Raw genomic sequence first — 12,370 nt, 5'->3', positions numbered from 1 at the left:
AAGCGAAATATTTCACAATGAGTCAGGCAATGAGTGAAATTTTGCATTTCAGAGTTACTTAGTCTGTAAAGCTTGTTGTTATATAAGCTGAAAATAGGGAAGGTCAGAACTCCATTATCAGTGGTACTTTTTAGAAAACATGTTCCCGAAAGCAAAAGGACTTCTCAGAAATAATTGTGAAAGCATTTTATGTAGTTGAAACTGCAAACGTCAATGTATTTTAACAGGATTTTAAATAATATAGCAACATATAGTTACATAATTGTCATATTAATGCAAAATAAAATGTAAACATTTTTTAAATTATGTTTTGCAAATAAAATTCAAAACAATGTGGAATGTTCAGTCAGCCTTCAAGAGTCGGATACAACTTCTTTGTGTAAAGACAGTTGCAGGACGTTTGGTGTATGTCTTCACCAGCCTGCGAAGTGATTGAAATATTTGTCAATTCTTCCTTTTACAGTCTATATCAATCAGTTTTTAAGCTTAGCTATGATATATTAAATTAGATTTAGGTCTGAACTATGGCTTTGCCTGTTATTATTAAAGTTGTTTGTGTTTTGTGTTCTCCTTTCTGATCATTTCTTGGTTATTATTGCCATGTAGGTTATGCCATGTGCAGTTTGTTCATTGATGTTCTTATTGTCTTATTAGTTCATAAGATATTTCATTTTTGTTTAGTTTATTACTTATTCCAGGTGTTACTTTCTTTATGCCTTTTAATCTATTTCCTTATGTTAGTTTCAAGACCTTTCCTGTTTGTAAGTATCCTTTTGGGTCTTGATACAACTCCTTTTTTTAAGTTTCCCTCAGTTTCCCTGCTCTCATCCCACTGCTCACCTGGTACTTTGTCATTTTACTCCTCCTCCACCAAGCATAGCTCCTTGGTGGATCCCTCTGTTCTCCTCATGCCAGACTCCTCAGGTCTTCATTTCTCATCATTAAAATTCAACTCTGGCCTCTGCTTATACCTGTATCTTGGTTGAATTAAAGACAAACATAACAATGCCTCCCATCTGAAAAACAAACTTTTAAAAATGCACAGAATAACTCAAAGCTCTTGTTTACACACATGCTTTATTGATTTAATGTTATTGCTGCCTTTATATTTATAATATGACGTGAATGTCATATTATGTCTCCAGATTCTCCCATTTGATTTCTGAAACTATGCAGCTTCTCCACAGTTAGCATTAGTGCTTTCTCTCATTTGTTTCCTTTTTTATTTTTTTCCAAAACAGATATTTTTCAAGTTCAAGTGGCCTTTGTTTTACAGTGGTCTGACAGGAAAGTAGGTTATGAGAGAGTGGGAAGACATGTGGCAAGTGTCAACCTATACACCACTGCCACGCCCCAGGCTGCTTCTCTCATTAATGCTTTCCTTGCTTGGTGTTTCAGTTTATCTTGGCAGTCAGGAGTTGATAAGGTTACAGTTGTATCATATATTCTCCATTCTCATATTTCAATATAAAACTAACTTGTGAGATATTCAAAGCTTGGTATATTGTGATATAACCTAACACTGCTTTGACTTTTCCTAAATTTTGTCTTAAAACTTTATGAAGATAAAAGAGCTTTAACTGGCTCTTACAGGTCTTTGCAAAGTTCAGATGGAAAAATTGTCACATTTCTTTTTCAAGAAGTGCAAATAAAAATTCTATAAAAATTTGTCCACATTTTCCAGCCACATTTGCAACTTGCAAAGCAAAAAGTTCAAATAACCCATAAAGACGAGTTCAGTCTGGTAAAACAGGAAATAAATAATGTAGATGATGGTAATTTGAATGAATGAAAACAGATGCAAATAAATATAGCTGCATGTGTAGAATACATACGAGGATGCAATATTTTCCATATTTTCCATCTGTCCTGTTGTCACCACTGTTGTTTTCTTCCTGTGTTTTTTGAAGTACTTTATCCTCAATATTTGCATGGTGGCTGTGAGTGGAAAGCACACACATTTGCATTTTCCATTTACAATTTTCTTTAATCCTGGATGGAAAAATCTGCCATTGACACAGAATGTAAACACGGATGTTCCTGGTATGTTTAATTAGAAACGGAATATTTTTAAAATCATTATGCAAACTTTCACGATTAATGTTAAAGTTATTTTAGGATTTTAAGCCTTCTAAATATTTTTGGTGTTTCTGTGGAAAAATTAAGTCAATTATGAGGCCAGAATTGCTCAATGTTAACTTGCAACTTGCACAGTGTGAGTGTGCGTGGTGGTAGGCACAATGAGCGCATTGAAGAGGGAAACTTGCACCTCCCACTTCTACAGACAGCTACTTTAAAAAGAAAGATACTAAAGAAGATTAAGACACATTAGGGGGGATTTATCTGTGGCCTTCTTCGCCACACCTCCACAATTGACAGATATTGAAGAATGTAGAGTTTTTACTTTTTAAAATGGAATTTATGTGCAACATTTGCAGCACTTTTATTTTATAGTTTGATCTGAAACTGGAAGTATTGTCCCTGTTTAATTACAAACCTGTATGAAGTCAAAAGATCGATTTGTCTACTTGTAAAATAAGAACATGAAAGAGACGAGATGTTGGACAGGGATTAGTTTAATAATTCACAACCCATAAAGCATACTGCTGCAGTCAAACATTTTTTGAGGGGATCAGCAAGCACCAGGATGATTACCGCCTGCAGTTTATCTTTCAGAGGTGAAAGAAAATGTCAAGTGGGTAATGTCTCATCACTTTTTTTAATATTCCAATGTTAGGATTCTTTCACAGCAGTCTCTTTAGAATAACAAAAGCTTCACTGTCTTGTGCTTTTGCTGGTACATTTTGTATTGCTTGAACTTCCGGCATCGGGTCTACACACATGAGATGCACGATCTCATCAAATGTGCCTTATTTTGTGAGTTTTCTGTGCCATCATTGCCTCATCGATTTTGAGTGGCTGTTATCCTGTACACTAACTTCAAATACGTCATCTAGACCTTTTCTGTTGTGCTTCAATGTCACCTGGGCATATTACTAGTTTGTAGACATGATCATATCTTTATGGGAACTTCAGAGGCAGTTACTGTGCACGACAAATGATTCAAAACCTTTGAACCTTCTTACATTTTGTCACCTTACAGTATTTAATGTATTTTATTACTTATTATAGTTTTCATAATTCAACATCACAAAATGGCATATAATTGTGGAATGATGCATAATTTATGAAGGCCAGAATCATTTTAACTGGTCTTTTTAACACACCTTCTACAGTTTGCTGCACTTTGAGATGTTTAAAGCTGCAAAACATTGTTTTCCAACCTAATTGTCCTTTATAGACCTGTTTGCCATGTTTCTTGGTCTTCACGGTGCTGCAGAGTTAGTACTAGTAGGACTGCGCCTGGTACGGCATCAAAGTGATTTGATAGACAGCTGGGTGGATTCATTGATTGGCTCGTGATTTACATCACTGAAGACTCCAAACAACATTAGAGTTTAGCTGTGGACTGTGGATATGCTGTCTGCTTTCAGAGAGCTGCTCAGTATGGCGGAGCAATTATGAGTTATTTTAACATGAATGATTTAGCAATGCTGATGGGGCTGCAGTTTTGAGCCGGCAGTATGAAACTCCGGGACTGCATAATATTAGCTCGTGATGTGAATTTTACTTTACCTTTGGGTTTAGAGAAATAAATAAACAATAAAAAAGTTCCAATGTGGCTATTTGTTTACATATTTTTACTACATTAGCTAAATTGAAAAGGTTGGACATTAAAAAATTATAAAAATTATATTTATATAAATAAATACTCAGCTGATCTGAGTCTATATTGCTATGCTTGGGCAAGCAATGAATTTCTATGAGACAAAATTAACTGTCTGGGTTTGAGTCCATCAGAACCAGAACCTTTGCAAACATCAGCAGAGAGTTGAACACACCTGCTGAGTTATCAAGTCCTGCCCATAATAGCGCAGAACAAAGCACATAATGGAAAAGCTCACTACATTGGGCAAAACCGAACAAATTTTAGTTTTTTTTTTAAAACTGTCTTATCATTTAAGGTTTTCCTTGCAATTCTTACATCTGTATTACATTATAAGTTACATAAAAATCTGCGATAGTGACTGTAAACAAATTGTGAAAATTCTCGGAACACTCAAAGTGTAGTAAGATCTGTTGTTTCTACTACAAGCTGAATAACAAAGTCTGTTGAATTTACAACAGTTTGTTTACCCAAGGTCAAATCTCTGTTGCACTTGGACACATTTGGGCCTGCAGACAAAAGGATGGCAGAAAATAAAATGGAGAAAATCTCATTTCTCTCACCGCTTGATTTCTCAAGGAACTGGAAGTCCAAGCCTTCCGGTTTGTTAAACCTACATGCCACTTGTGTGTCAAAAATGCTTTTCACTGGCTTCAAACCACAAAGCAGCAGGGGGACACTAACCACCCCTTTTGGATTTATCAAAAAGGTAATGTTCTTTGTTATTATTTTTATAAAAACAACAACAAAAAACTGTAACATCTGTGCTCATTTGAAAGAAGTTGGATTTTTAAACTACCACTACTTCTTTCAATTTCTTATTATAATTTTCACAATTTCCAACATAAACAACATTTGAAACTTAACATAAAAGGAATTAAATATTTAAATTAAAGACACTCATAAGTATTTAACACATGTTCATAAAAACTGCTGACAATTTTCTTTCATGCTTCTATGGCATATTATTGTGCAATACCACAAACTGTTATGTGCCAACATCACTTGAGCTTATGGCGCAATCTTTTAAGACCAGCCTTTTTCCAAAAGTGTGCTGATTCTTTGAACTTATTTAGGACTGAAAAAGGTCAGGATGATGAGATTAAATCCATGTGATACAGGAAAATAAAGTCTTCTCTTTTTTGAAGCGGTTCAAATAATTTAATATTTAAATCCACCAGCAGTTAAAGAAGCACTTCAACTCTACAACAAACTTTGCACTCAGGTTGTGACAGAACTGTAAGCAATAAATAATACAATGTTCAAATTTTAAGTTAATTTAACTATTAAACTCCTAACAAGCATTTATTCACTTTTATTCATGCTTTGACAATCAGTATTAAGGCCCAGTCCCAGAATATATAGGTTTAACCACATTTTCATGCTGTGTAATAGTAGTCCTATTTCTATTATTATCAAATGCAAAACTCATTATGCTTCATTGCTGTAAGATGTCGGTTTGAGTTTTGGCAAGCCATTGACCAAGTGACGAATTAAATTTGACGTAGGCTGTCTCAAAATGGGAAGTTCTTGGTTTCAATAGTGCAACTATTTGTCAAGATTCCACAAAGAAGTTTAGAAAATGTGCATGATGTTTTCTTTGTACATATCAGTTTAAATACAATACTTGTAAAAGGTATTCTGACAATAATCAATGCTAAAGAAGTTAAAAGAAAAGGGGGAAAAAAAGAAAGAAAAAAAACTTCTCTATGGGCCACCTTTGAATAAAAAATATACATGCATTTCTAACCCAATTTAGATCAAAGAAATAAAGATGCTTTAAAATAGTTCTCCCTCAAAAAGGACAGATTATTATTAAATCCTCAGCCAGTGATGGATTTTTTGTCTCTCTTAGTGCTTTGATTTATTGACCAGCTCTTTGGCTACAGCTTATTCTGAGTAAATGGTATTTAAGCGTCATCATAAAATTCTACTTTTTTTATTTCACTTTGTGTCTCTTCTTTTTCCTCTCTAACACACAAATGAGAGAGTGGGAGTTAAGCAGTTGTGACTGTTGTATCTTTTATCTTCTATCTGAACAGGAAACACCTCTCCAAAGAAGGCCAGAAGGCAACTAGTGCATTCTTTGCATATGTTGCAGCTTTACTGTTGTTGCAGAAGTCCGTCACCTTACTAATTCGTTCACCGTGAAAGGCGTTTAGTTGTCCTGCACAGTCTTCATCCTGTGACAACAAGGTCATTATTGGGAAAATTTGCTTCAGAAAAAGTCTTCAGGTGTGTGGTGCTAAATGCAGGGATCCGCTCCTTTATTAGTGTAGAACAGGAGTGGCATCGCCGATGTGCGTGGGCTGCTGATTGTGTCCTAGAGCCACACTGGATGACCCTCCTTCCTTTTCGTTGTCAGTTCCTCCGCCTGAAGGAGCTTCAAAGATTCCAGTTATGGGTTTTCTTCTCCTTCCTCTCTCCTCCTGACCGTGCTTTCATCCCGTTGTGGCGTCAGCAGCGAGGCTTTCCAGGAGTGTTCTATAAATGTCCGAGCGGAGGAACCGCGGGTATGAGTCTCTTTCCATCAGCCCGTAAACTATCTTCTGAGCTTCGTCAAAGCAGTGCATGGTGGGAGTCTTGACGTTTCTTTTGATCTGCTCTCGAGTGTGATAGTCAATGTTAATCTGGAATGAGGCACACAGATAGGTATGAGGGGGATTTGAGCCATGAGCGAGAGACGGGAGATTCAACATTTTAGTTGCTGTTTTTTTCACTCACACATAGAGCTTAAAATGTAAAACAGAAGCTGTATGTGTGCGTGTGTACGTGTCTGAATGGAAAGACATCTCCCAACTTGCTTTACCTCTTTAGGTGATTCTGCTTTGATGAACTGCTCATAAATTTTCTTAGCTCTCGAGGACAATTTAAATGAAGACTTAATCTTCTTGTAGTCCTCACAAGTGAGCCAAAATTCAATATTCTCATCACTATATTCTGATTTGAGGAAGTTACGAAAGGTGGCCAGTCCATCTGAGGGAGGAACAAACAACAGCAGGCTTAGCCACGCTTAAGACACAAATAGCATTCCTTTTGAACTGTTCTGTAAGTCAGTTATAGCATGCAAACTTTCATTTTCTTTAACCTAATTTACTGTCTTAGCAGCATTTTAATTCCCAAGAGGAAAACAACTTACATTTAGATTCAAGAAGTCTTTCCAGAGACTGTGACCATTGTTGGGTGTCTTCTAAACTTAGCCCGCTGGGAAGGAAAACAAGTTGGATTACTTAACCAGAATCAAATTTGAGTGAAGTAAATCTATAAGGACGGAAAAGGCTCAGAGGCATGCAGGCCAGGAAGGCCTTTGCAGATGTGCTTATCAAGTTCATACAGAAATGTTGAACCCTGGGATTAGCTGGCACTAACATGTACCGTTCCAAAGCAAACACTGTGCCTCTAGATCATTTGAATCCTTTCGTGATGCCATAGATGGAGATGATTGTAGCAGGCTGGATGTTTTAAAACTGAAATGTATGCAAAACAGTACATAAGATTCCTCACCTCTCTGAGCATTGAGGCGTCTGTGAGAACATGCACTGGAGTCGACACATAAAGTTCTTTCCACTGTGTAGAAATAAAAAATAAATGAGTTCATCCTTCATTGATTTTCTGTTCTTAAATAAGGCTCTAGTGAGTGTGTGTGAAAGCATGACGAGAATGTAAGTAAATAAAAAAGGAAGAACTGAACATTTAAAATGCAATCACAATGTTATTTTGTCCTCCAAAAAGACATTTTATTACCACCGCCCATTTTTCTAAAATTTCATATTTGTCCGGCATTAACAAGTTAATCATGAGTTAAAACAAATCAATCTTTCAGATAAATCATGTGGTTAATAAATATCTTAAATAATTACCAAGTCAGCATATCTACAACATATCCCATTTTAAAAGTACTTACAGTGTGTTGTTTCTGTTCCTGTCATCTCGGTCCATGATGAAGTGATGAGTGCTGGGTGGTTTGGCTTTTATGCTGGGCATTGTTTTGTTAGGTCCACACTCTCAGGCTCTTGGTCCTGGTCATGCTGGGTCTAAGAGGTACTCAGGAGGGTTCCCCCTGCGATGCAGCTTTTTATACGAAGGTTTCCTGTCGCCACAGGCTGGGGCTGCTGGGATACCTCAGCAGCTCTACTCAGACTAAAGAGGAAGTACCCCTTCCTCCTCCTCCCGCCTGCTGCGCTTCTCCTCCTACTTCACAGTTCGAAACAACACATGCAGTGCCTAAATGCTTTCCTCCTCCTGATGCCTTACTCCCTATTATGTCTCGCTGGTTCTTCTCTTTTTCCCGTCTGCTGTTGCTTTTCAGTCTCTCCTCCTTGCTGGTCAAACCAGCAGTCTCTGAGGCTGAAAGCATGCAGTGTTTGAATTATTTTTAGTCTGGCTGCGGAGATGCAAATAACAGCAACAGAGAGTGTGATAGGCAAATTTCCAACCATCTCGTGCAGCATGTTAAGCAGCTCATGAGATGAGACTAAATTCTGATCTCATGATAACGCAAATGGAAAGACTGTTCTTCACAACAAATTACACAGCAAGAAACTTAAATCTTCATTTATCCCACAAAAAAGAAGGAATTTGCAAAATAAAATAAAAAAAAATAAAAAAAACATTCAATGTGAGGTCACAGCCTTTTGTAAGAAAGAGGAAACACCAGAGTGATTGCAACAGAGACCGAGCAAAAGGACAGGAAGTAAAAGAGACGGTCAGGACGTCACATTGTGACTAGTCTCATTTGGAAATCACCAAGTTGGTGTCTAAAGTGTTTAGCTTGGACAACCTGAAATCTTTAAAATTGTGGTGAGAATGGAATAAATACTCGTGGACAGCACCAACAAAACAGAAAACAGTAGCACTAGAATAAAATAACAGAGCAATAAAAAATATATGCATACAATAAAATGCACCAACAGCCTTATCTGTAATAATGATATTCTTCAAAGCAAAGAAACTTTAGCATCTAAATATCTAGACGAACATTCTGCGAATGAATGATTTTGCCAAAGGAAGCAGATTCTTTTTTATTTGAAGGAGCACAGATATTTATCAGTTCACCCTGTTAGCAAGTCAACAAACTGGGAGCTGACAGGAGTAAAGAGACTCAGTCAGTGCCAGAAATCCACTTGCTGTGTGGGAACTTGAAGTGAACTGGACAGTGTCTTGGCATGAGGCTAGCTATAACTGATATTAGCATGTGTGGTGCTGACCGCTGACGTTTGAGGTTGTCTTCAGATCAGCTGTGATCAGTCCCAGACACTTTGGCTTGTGCCTTAGCAGATACTGAAAACTGAAACACAGTGTTGGGAATTTACATGTCGACATTAAATCATGAACTGCATGTTTTCTTGTAGAAATACAGGATAACATGCATTGTACTTAAATGGAAAGCATTTAAGTACAATGCACCAAACAGCTGATTGCTGTGTATTTGATTTAGTTTGAGAAAGTAAAGAGGTTCTCTGGAAAATGGAAACCACTTTAATATGTGTTTGTTCAGTGATACGTCTCTCATGTACAAATAGCAAAGTAGTGAAAGAAAAAAAAGGTTAGTTTCGCAGCTAATATGTTACTTAATTCTCACATAAAAAGTATTCAGTCATCTTTTCTCAGTGTAAAAATACCGCTGCAGGATGCCCACAAATCTCTCAGGATCTGACATTAAATGCAATATGACCTCTAAAACCTTTTCCTGACCGCTATTGCAGGATGATGACTGGTTGTAAACCATTTTGCATCTGCCGTAACCCTTTGAGTTTTGGCTGGTGAATGTCATCCGTCAACTAACAAGTAATAATTTCTCAGCCTCCAATAAAGCCATTTTAGTTAACACCAGTATTGTTAGAAAAGTATTTGCCACTTTTTAGTTTTTTTCTCTGTTTCCCTTATTTGACATGATCCTATATTTTAAATAATTGACCATTTTTACATTTTAAACAGCTATAATCAGAGTAAGCACAAAAAGCAAGCAAATTATGATTTCATTTATCAAAGAAAAAAATTTCTCAAACCAACCAGTCCCTATGTGAACACACAACAGGCCAAGTCCCCTTCGTCATATCAAAACCAGTGTTTTTAAACCACATTTTCAATAAAAAAAAATTATCTAGATTGTGAGACTTGATAAAAACATTTTTATTGAATTAATAGCAGGATCTGTACTTAAAAACCATTAACCACATTTAATCAACAACCATATATTGTCAAAATAAGCAAAACTTTCAATTCAAAAACTCTTTCAAGGGTTTCAAAAACCCATACAACTCGCAACATGGACTTGCACATGTTTGCTTGAGACTGAGTGGAGTAGTATGGCAGCCTGTCACTGCTATTAACTAAAAATCTCTACAGTGAAGAGATGAAGCAAACAACTTTCAAAATTTTAGAAACTCAGTTTATTCAGCCCACAATTTTAGAGATTAGAAATGCATTTCGTTGAAATAATTTCTCAGGATGAGATATGCCAAAAATAATTTTAGCATGTTTGAGGTTGCATGACTGCTTGCTGAGCTCTGCTATTTCACAACCTAAGAATGAGATTGGGTTTGGAAATGGCTGCAGCACTTACCGCTTCCTGAATGCTAGCACACACTGAACATGCTCATTGGTGCCTGCAGCATTAGAGATAGAGTGATGGGGTTTTGGTAGTTTCTCTGAACAATCGACACTCCAACCTTAGGGTGAATTGATCGAGCTATTCACTCTTTGGAATATCGGCACGATAGTACTTCAAGCTTTTTGGGAACTACCTTGCAAGTCTCAGGTTTATATGCTACAATAATTGCTTTTGTCTTTTTTCGGTAGTGTTCACACAAATGTGCATGTGCCTGACCAACAAAATGACAAACAGCCTGTTTTTTTTAAAGGTTTTCACAGTTACTGATGATAAATTAATCAAATGCACTTGAAGAGTGGCACCTGGCTACTAATTCCCTCATACATTTTATGAAATCAGGGAGGGAAATTCTTGTAAGTTAAAATACCTGCTTCAGTCCATTTCATCCTACTGCTTGAAGGAAAACAGGATGTTGTGCATTAAGCCTTTGACTTCCCTGATGAAATTTTACACAAGAAGATTAAGTTGTGTTTTCTAGTATTAATATTAATGCTCATTCATTACATTTATTGTTATGTAGTCCATCTGTAAATGTGCATTTTTTAAAATATATTTTGAAGGCAATTAACATAGAATAAGTCCTACTGACATTTGTGCTCTATTACAGCCTGTCCTTTAGTTTGGCTTCACTGATGCTACTTTCCCTCTTTTGCCCAAACATGGCTGTAAGCAGTGAGCCGTTACATGGAGATGCTAAATATTGAATTTATTGCATATTTACACAAAAGTGTTGCACCTCATGTGGATATAGATTCATTTAGGATTTCTAGCACTTTGATAAGTCACAATTGGGACAACTGTAACACAGTGCCTTTGACACTACTCACTTCCTTTTAGCTACCATGGTAACAGAACTGGGCAATGAGAAAACAGTGGCAGCTTGTGTGTGAGGAACAGCACGCCATGTGATGGAGATCCGAGAACTGTGTGATTTAGCAGGAACAACCCCTGACACCCCAGTGTACTCACGTTTACTGACGTAGAGCTTTGAAATAAATTCTGCTTCTCATAAATAACTGCTCATTAAAACACTTGTTTATTTGGGTCATTGCCAGTTTTTAACCCAGTAGTCATAAACTGAATGAATGTCCTACAAACTTTCAGCATGCAGCAGACACAAATACCGAGGTCTTGATTTCAGAATGGACATTTCCACTTCAGCAATGAAACACAATGCTTTTTTGGGTAAACTAAGAGTTTAAAAAAGCTGCATGTTTTGTCACAATCAATAATGTCTTGTGAATGCATAAACCTTAGCACACAATGCAGTTCAGGATAGAAAAAAATCTTGTCTCGAATCCCATTCAAACATTACTGACAATACGGTGCATGAACAGTGATGCAAATGTCTAAAATCCACTGGCTGTGTTGGAACAGAGGTGTGTTTTTCTTTTTCCAAAATTGAAAACATGCTATTAGTTTCTGGTATAATGACAGAGAGTGAAACTCCTAAAACTTGTCTTTTAGTGCATTTCTGGGCTTGGGGTAGATTTTATGTATTTTATGCTTTATGCTGAAATAGTTAAGTTTTTGCACCAAAATCAGTATAAATAATATACAGCTTGTTTTTAAAACTTTCTGGATAGTTAAAACTAGCAAATAACATTATTTTTACCAAGACAGCAGTATGTGTCCTCTCATCTAAGAGCCTAAAATGCAACCAAGTGTCATTTCTAAAGAGTCAGACTCTCTGGTTTTGTCAAAGCAGGTACAACTAACAGATTGCCTTTAGAGCAGGCTTTAATGTTTGCTGTTGCAATGTTTGATGCTTTCAGCACAAAATTTGTTGAATTCTCACTCACTTTTTGCAATCTTAGTAAGCAAAACAATGCAGTGTAGAAAATAAATAAGTTGAGTTGGGACATATTAAATAAAATAAATATATTTAGTTAGGTTTAGTTCAGAATACAGTTATATACGTCTTTCAAATAAGAAAAAAATATTTTTATGTGGAGGTTAAATAAGTGGACTTCTTTTTCAAACGCAAATATGCATATTTTATTTTAATCATAAGCTGTAACTGTAAAATA

The 12,370-nt window shown here is 36.4% G+C and overlaps 1 protein-coding gene across 1 annotated transcript; it reads right to left on the bottom strand.

The window, feature by feature from the left end:
• Nucleotides 1-4,865: 4,865 nt before the first annotated feature.
• LOC122838592 (regulator of G-protein signaling 21-like) lies at nt 4,866-8,065 on the bottom strand. The gene is made up of 5 exons (XM_044129338.1): nt 7,632-8,065; nt 7,232-7,294; nt 6,867-6,931; nt 6,537-6,703; nt 4,866-6,357 (listed from the first exon to the last, which is right to left on the bottom strand). The coding sequence occupies exons 1-5, from the start codon at nt 7,709-7,711 to the stop codon at nt 6,169-6,171; spliced, it is 564 nt and encodes a 187-aa protein (XP_043985273.1). The 5' UTR covers nt 7,712-8,065; the 3' UTR covers nt 4,866-6,168.
• Nucleotides 8,066-12,370: the final 4,305 nt, after the last annotated feature.

Source organism: Gambusia affinis, linkage group LG10 (assembly GCF_019740435.1).
Source record: "Gambusia affinis linkage group LG10, SWU_Gaff_1.0, whole genome shotgun sequence".
Taxonomy (NCBI): Eukaryota; Metazoa; Chordata; class Actinopteri; order Cyprinodontiformes; family Poeciliidae; genus Gambusia; species Gambusia affinis.
This window is presented reverse-complemented; position numbering and strand designations above follow the sequence as displayed.

Bases quoted from the DNA above. Each gene is read 5' to 3' on its own strand.
- LOC122838592 (XM_044129338.1), bottom strand. From the start codon at position 7,711: ATGCCCAGCATAAAAGCCAAACCACCCAGCACTCATCACTTCATCATG. The intron at 7,295-7,631 runs GTAAGTACTTTT...ATTTCTACACAG, and splicing joins AGGAACAGAAACAACACACT to TGGAAAGAACTTTATGTGTC. The intron at 6,932-7,231 runs GTGAGGAATCTT...TTTCCTTCCCAG, and splicing joins ACGCCTCAATGCTCAGAGAG to CGGGCTAAGTTTAGAAGACA.